Here is a 7,826-nt window from a genome sequence, read left to right as displayed (position 1 = left end):
GTATTTGTTGTTTTATTACCTGTTTTATTAAAATAACGTAGTTAATTTTCCTTTAATTTTTCTTGTTAGTTTACTTTCCCTCCAAGCTGTAAAATGAAATCTGAAAAATTTCTTTTTTTCTCTCTATACTAAGCCTTATGACTATAGTAGCTGAGTGATTATTGAAAATCCAATATGTTAAGAAATACTGAGTTGAGTATTTGGAATTAAGCACATAGCTACACAATAGGTTATTTGGGTTCTGTTCATCACGAGTATTGAAACTCGGTTTCTAGCAGTAAGAGTCTGCAGACATACCGCTATGCTACTAGGGAGCTAAGAAAATATTAAATAGAAATTTTTGTTTAATAATTTGTCTCTATCTACCAAAAATTATGTTGTCGTCACTAAGGTGAAAAAAATATATTCTTGACATATTATAAGATTTAGTTGATTAGGGGAAGTAAATACTATACATTCTTTTTTTCTCAAATAATGAATTTACCAATAATCCTGTCGTATCATGCCGCAGGAAAATAGTTCTTGAACTATTTCATGTTTTCATGAAATACTATTTTTCAAGAAGTTTATAGTACGATGCGACACAAGTTCATAAAAACACAAATCATATGCAGGGAGTGATTTTCAATACAATGTATTGTTTTAATGTATAACGCAAACTATTTTAGGTTCTGATCAAGGACATTTGTGTAATTAATGATAGTGAAACTATATATACATTGAAGTTCGGCAAGTATAAGAACATATTGATTTGATTGTAACTTTACACAGCAAATAATTGAGACTCACAGTGTTGGTGTAATAACGTGTGAAATATTTTCTATATTATATTAGAAACCTTCTTACTGTCACTCAATCTTTGTTAAAGCATGTTGGGTTGTTTATACTAAAATTTTATTGTGACTTTGCCCAAGTAACTTAAACGAAAATTACCAGAAATTTCTCTACAAATTTACACTATAACCGTCTTAATATATATCTACATATATATTTTTTTTACAATTTATTTGACTATGATGATAACGGAATTAATAACTCACAATTACTAAAATATTGTTCTTTCCCAGGTTGATAAGTCGTGAGTTTAACGGAAGAATGTGGGATTCGATTCTCCGCCGTGAACAAAGAACTAATAACCCAAATTGTAGGTTCATACTAAGATTTGTGTCTTTATGAACTAGGGCTATCTGGGTTAGCCATTCTAATTCAATACTGAAAGACTAGAGGGAAAGAAGCTAGTCCTCATCACCCACAGCAAACTTTTGGGATGCTCTTTTACCAAATAATAGTGAGATTGATTGTAACATTATTATATCCGTACGGCTGAAAAGGCGAGAATATTTGGGGGAATGGAGATTCGAACTCGTAACCCACAGCTTGCAAGACGAATGACCTAATCACCTATTACACTAAGGAAACAACACTATATATTATAATTTCATATATTTAATATCATCCTTACAAATTTTTATTAGAAGATAGTAGCTTTCTATTAGTGCAAAAGTAGAAGGATTCGAATCATAGGCCGTTTATCCAGGTTTGAATCTATGCTAGATCACTATATTTAACTTTCTTTTAATAGAATACTTTAGTTTGTAATTTTCTATCACTCACAATAATCTGTATGCAGTACAACGCAATTAATGCAAAATTCGATAAAATGTAATAAAATTAGCTAATGTGTGTTACATACACAAAATAATTTTCTAAAGAAACATGTAAGTGCTTATCATATGAACTAGTCCTACGACTTCACTTGAGAAGAACTGTAATGTTTTAGGTTCACGCACCAGCAATTCTATTTCGTTATTTGAAGAAAATTTATGTATCTTTTTGCATTATCCTTTGTTGACAAGCAAACAGTTTAAAAATTACTTTCTGACCTCCTGTTTGAGTTGTGGGTCTTGTATGTTGATCGAAACTACCGACCTGGCATGGAAGGGCGCTCGAATAGCAATCTGAGGGGCGCGAGTTCGAATCTCCGTGGGGGCGTTATAATGTTACGGTCAATCCCACTATTCATTGATAAAAGAGTTGGCGGTAGGTGTTGGTGACTAGTTGCCTTCACTCTAGTCTGAGACTGCTAAATTAGGGACGGCTAACGCAGATATCCCTCGTGTAGCTTCTCGTGAAATTCAACACAAACCAGAAACCAAAACTACAGCCTTCAAGGCTCAAGATATTTTCTAATATCGGAAAGTATTTCCAGATAACGAGTGTTTGTTACTTTAGGTAATAGACAACAACAAAATATTTTTAATATGCAGAATTTGAAATTGAATACTTTGGCACCTCTACAGTGTTATATCAAATTAATCTACAATAATTTGACAATTGTGTAATTCTTTACGATATGTCTATATTTTTCAGAAAAAAAAAAGTGACAATCATCTTATTTTTTGTTTCTTAACCAAAGAATTAAAAAATGCAGTGTATTTCTAAAGTACTACAATAGCTTAGATTTAATATAGTGGTGGTTGAAAAATATTTCATAGAAAACCGAAACGGAGAAATTTAACACAGTGTAGTATCAAAACGTGGAACGTTCTAGCAGTGAACCTGAGGAATAACAAGTTGGTTGAATTCAAAATACCCAACAGGTGTTTTGAGTGTGAACATTAATTTTGGGCTGACCTCTGGTGCTGAGTTTATCAACTAAATTGCGTCCTCTTAAGCGATCTGTACCCGCCATTTACTCTGATTTGCCGTCTAACAAAGAGAATATAAATATCACCTGGTTTTTTAACCCCCCCAGGTGAGCTTTTCTTTAAATTGCTTTACATTTAATCTTCGCCTATAGTGCGCCTGACCTCAGGATTGGGTGTTAGCGAACATTGCTTCCTATATTGCAGTCGTTTTCTCTGCTTTTTGAACCAGTACATAAGTACAAGTTACTTTAGAAACTTTATTGGTGACTGAAATTGAATAAGTTTTGAAAACCATTGTTCCAGAATTGTTGATTCAATGAAAAGAAATTATACAGTCGTTGGTTTAGTCTTGCTGTTTGCTCGTTGTTGTTGTTGTGTGTGTGTGTGTATATATATATACCTATATGAATTTTAGAGAGAAGCAGAGATAGTAGGGAACATTACTGGAAAGTCTAAAACGCGCAGTATCTTGAAGAAGAAAAATAGTTTGCTTTTTTTCAGAGGAGAAGTTAAAGTAAATTCTTGAAAACTGGCAACAAAACTTCTAGTTTAAAGTGGTTTCCTAGATGAGGGATCCAGTTCTCTTCGATACAGGTAAGCCTAATTACCATACAAGACGTATGAAATACACATATATTACGTTACTACTTCACCTGAATTATTCAATCAAACATCTTTCTACACACAACTATCAAATAACAGAATCTATCCATTATAAAAGTGGCATTACACTACAATAATACTAATAATAATCTACATTATATTTCTCTTTGGTTAATTAAAACAGTTGTGTAGTAAAAACAGTTTATAATATCTTTTCAACTTTGTTTTATTTGTTCAATAACACACAGTATAGTGTTTACAACAAGGACTAAGATTAAAAGCATTTTAGAACAGACGTAGTGTTGTTGAAGTGCTGTTACACGCATCTGTTCTTACTGGACACCTGGATTCGGCCAGCAATTATTATCAGTCTTATGATATAAGATGCCATCTATTATAACTAGTTGATCATATAATAGGTTACACTGTATTAAACAACAGCGTTCATTTTCAAACAATTGAATATTTTCTACAATCCCGTGAAGAAACTGGCGATTCATGAATGGTAGTGATGATAAAATAGAAGCTTGGTCCTCTTATCGTGATCTGGGGTAGAATACAGACAATACCAAAACTTATTCCCTATACTTTGAACTGTTGGTAAGTTACAAGAGTGACATTCAATCCAGTAACGTAAGTAGTGGATGCTAGAGTCGTGCTAATTGGTCTGTAGTGAAAAATTAGGGATAGCAGCAGATAACCTTATAGTAGCTGTGTCATAAAAGCAGCAGATAACCTTATAGTAGCTGTGTCATAAATACAAGATATAAATACGACAAAATAATATATACAGTATTTAAAAAAAAAATCCAAGTGGCCTACTCCGTGTTTTCAATAAAGAGAATGTTGTAAGTTCTGCTGAAAAAGACATTCGCTTAATATTCAACGTTAAATTAATTTTGATTTCTTTCATGACAACTATTATTTCTGCTCTATATCCCGGTGTATACTTATATATACATAATACATATATTTCGTAAGTTTTTCCTAGAAAACCAAGTAAATAACCGTGACACTGATAGTTGCCACTGGGTAATATTCTGCGCACTCACAAAACCATCTTCATAACGTAATAATATGACCAATAACACATATAACTGGTTCGTACGTTGTAGTCCCTTTTTACTTAATGAAAACCTTTTTTTTTCTTGGCTGTGCAACTCATCAAACGTTTCTGCTTTCTAAGTTTGTAATTTGAAATTTTAAGAAAATGCAAACTAAGCTATGGTTAGTCAGGAAAGATTACTTAAACATTATATTATTCCAAAATATTGTGATATATTACTAGTTTTTACCAATTCTGGTTAAAGAAGTGTTGCTTGTGTTATCATCATTCATCATTTATAAAAAAATTAATATAATATATTCATTATTTTCAAGTTATTAGTTTAATTTTGGTGTAGAGTTTTGTTATATTCTCTCACAACGAAAAAGATCTTGAGATCAACTAGTTTTGTAGCTAGAAATATACGTTTGGTTTTGTTCATGTTGCAGTAGTAAAGACTTGAGCATATATTACAGAAATTATTTGTTAATTTAGTTTATTTTATAAGAATAAAGTTAATAGTGTTCGTACACTACTACGCTTTTTTTTTTCAGGCATGATTCCAAGTATGTGGAAGAATGTACTCTTTCTCCTCATGTTGATCTTTATTGCAAATACCAATGGACAAGAACCTATCCATAGTATAGCACAGTCTAAAAGGTCAGCATCCTACGACAGAGAGTCCGGAGCATTTAGTGATATTATTTTTTTTCTCGTTGGTTTGGCACTTGCCTTGGTCCTAGGACTTGCGACATTTATAGCGCCTCTTACTAACCTATTATTGACGAACATCACAGGAGCTGTAAACGTGGGTGCTGCTGGTAGAAGGCGCAAGCGCGGAATACAAGGCTTGAATGATCACTTACTGAAAGCTCTGCAAACACTAGAAAGGGCGCTGCTAAAGTATGAAAATAATCATATAAACCAAAAGAAGCAATGAAATTGACTTGATCACTTTAAGGTAAGCACACCAAGAAAACACAAGCGCGTTTCATAACATTAATCCTGTTTACAGATGATGATCAACCAATACAATGAAGGACTGTTAAACATAATCGAAATATGTAAGTGTATCTGTAGATTTATGTTCTTTTCACAAGCAATGGTCAAATAAGTTAAATTAAAACATTCTTGGATCCTCACCACGTCGTTACAGTCCATGTCATCACGCTTAGCTGTGCAATGTCTGACGAAAGCGAATCTTGACAATAGCTCTGCATCGTATTTTTCCATCACAAAAACCTCCGTTATAAAATTTTATAATCAATACTATTTTGTGTCCGCTATCCATCATCTATTAGTGTAAAAAAGACGATAATTTTTCATCACCTGTTTCAAAAGTCCGATCGTACAGAAATCTAAACGCACTGTGTAAAGCAACTTGGTCAGTATGTTTTCATATAAAGTAAAATATGAATACCCATTTCGTTCTCCAGTTGCTTTGAGTCATGCAACGGTTGAACTTGTACTGTGGAAGCCATTTTTGTTCATTCACTTATGGAGCTTTTCTAGACGGAAATCCTTCTTGATCATTTTGCAGACTGTTGCCTGGGGTATATTGGCGACTTTTTTTTCCACTGACGTTTAAGTTCGTGGATTATCATTTGTTCCCCAGGCTGGATAGAACTTGTTGCATGTCTCTTTTTAAGTGGTCCTAGAGCATGACACTAATACAAATTTGGTCATTTCCAAAAACTATTAAGTACAAGCGATATTCCCATTTCGAAAAATTTAAGTCCTTGATCTGAACTTATCCTTCTGACCATTGTACAAGTATTTGAAGCGATCAATTTCCGACAGCATCAGAGTACTTACGATACATCAATCGATGTTAGAAATGTAGTTTTGATACATTTGGTTCCTTCATAATTTTATAGCTGACGTAGTTTTCATGTAAACTGTTAAATTCATTTCTTTGTATTTTCAATTTTAAAAATATTGGTTACTTTTGCAGATTTTTTGAAAATTATTTCAAAGTTTTACTCTTATCCTGCCTCCCAGTGGCACAGCAGTACATCTGCGAACTTACACCGCTAGAAACCGGGTTTCCATACCCATGATAGGCAGAGCACAGATAGTCCATTCGGTTTAACTTCAAAGAAACAAAAATACCTTTATAAATATCAAAACTTCTGAAACAAATGAACAACATATTTACATTATTGCGTACACTTAAAAATCCTTTTAGTAAAAAAATATCTACTTTGTTTATGAGTATTTATTTAAATATTAATCAATGGGGATTTAACTGAGTTTAGCCTGTTTTTAGCTCGCCATCTGCTGGCTCAACGATAAACGTGAGGACTAAAAATATCGCTAAAAATTATTTCCGATTTTTGCGAAACATTCTGTTACTGTAGGTTCGTCGTAGATGTGACCCCTCCCACCAGTGGCACAGCGGCATGTCTGAAGACTCACACCGCTATAAACTGGGAGTCTATACCCGCTGTGGGCGGAGCACACATAGTTCAATTAGCAGCTTTGTCCTTAATTACAAAAACAAACAAAAACAAATCGAAACTTGCGAAGGTACTAGAATAGACAGCTCATTGTCTGGCTTTGTCATTAAAAATTAAGCCCGACGTGTCCAAGTGGTTAAGGCACTCGACTCATAATTCGAGGGTGGCAGGTTCGAATCCTCATTACACCAAACATGCTCGCTTTTCCAGCCGTGGAAGCGTTATAATGTAACGGTCAATCCCATTATTTGTAGGTAAAAGAGTAGTCCAAGAGTTGGTGGTGGGTGGTTATTACTAGCTGTCTTCCTGATAGTCTTACACTGCTAAATCAGAGACGGCTGACGCAGATAGCCCTCGTGTAACCTTGCGCGAAATTCAAACTTTAATAACAACTTAATAAACAAACTGTCAGCCAAAAAATTATTCGATACTTCAGTAACTAAATTTGTATTGTTTAACCCATCACGAATTATCACTTTTAAAGTTCTATTTATTAATTACACTGGCCAACAAAATAATTATTTTCAGCTAATGAACATTGCAGCTGATTTCGAGTAATTTAATTATTTTGATTCTAAAAATCATGTTGAACAATACTGATCGCCTCTAATTTTAGTAATAATAGATTTATTCAAAATATCCTTACATATCGTGTAATTAAATTTTTCTTTAATATATTTATTTACTCATTAAAAATGCATTTAACAATGTACAATATGCATATTTTGATAAATTTATTTCATGTTTACAGTGTACGAGTAAGTGATAGGAATCGATGACTCGGTATTTCTATTCTATAAAAGTACAACTTTCAGTATAACTCTAGATTAGCTAATAAAAAGTCTACATTCCCAAAGATGTCTAATTCTACAATTAGTTTGTTTGTTTGTTTGTTTTGAATTTCGCGCAAAGCTACTCGAGGGCTATTTGCGCTAACCGTCCCTAATTTAGCAGTGTAAAACTAGAGGGAAGGCAGCTAGTCATTACCACCCACGACCAACTCTTGGGCTACTCTTTTACTAACGAATAGTGGGATTGACCTAACATTATAACGCCCCCACGGCTGAAAGG

General features: G+C 33.5%; 1 protein-coding gene across 1 annotated transcript; it reads left to right on the top strand.

Annotated features, from left to right (window-relative positions):
- Positions 1-2,936: 2,936 nt before the first annotated feature.
- LOC143227149 (uncharacterized) lies at positions 2,937-6,088 on the top strand. Its single transcript, XM_076458659.1, has 2 exons — positions 2,937-3,242; positions 4,851-6,088. Exons 1-2 carry the CDS (start codon positions 3,215-3,217, stop codon positions 5,234-5,236), a joined length of 414 nt encoding a protein of 137 aa, XP_076314774.1. The 5' UTR covers positions 2,937-3,214; the 3' UTR covers positions 5,237-6,088.
- Positions 6,089-7,826: the final 1,738 nt, after the last annotated feature.

The sequence above is a fragment of the Tachypleus tridentatus genome, chromosome 9 (assembly GCF_004210375.1).
Source record: "Tachypleus tridentatus isolate NWPU-2018 chromosome 9, ASM421037v1, whole genome shotgun sequence".
NCBI lineage: Eukaryota > Metazoa > Arthropoda > Merostomata > Xiphosura > Limulidae > Tachypleus > Tachypleus tridentatus.
Note: the sequence above shows the minus strand (reverse complement) of the source record. Positions and strands in the feature narration are given on the sequence as shown.

Bases quoted from the DNA above. Each gene is read 5' to 3' on its own strand.
- LOC143227149 (XM_076458659.1), top strand. From the start codon at position 3,215: ATGAGGGATCCAGTTCTCTTCGATACAG. The intron at 3,243-4,850 runs GTAAGCCTAATT...TTTTTTTTTCAG, and splicing joins TCCAGTTCTCTTCGATACAG to GCATGATTCCAAGTATGTGG.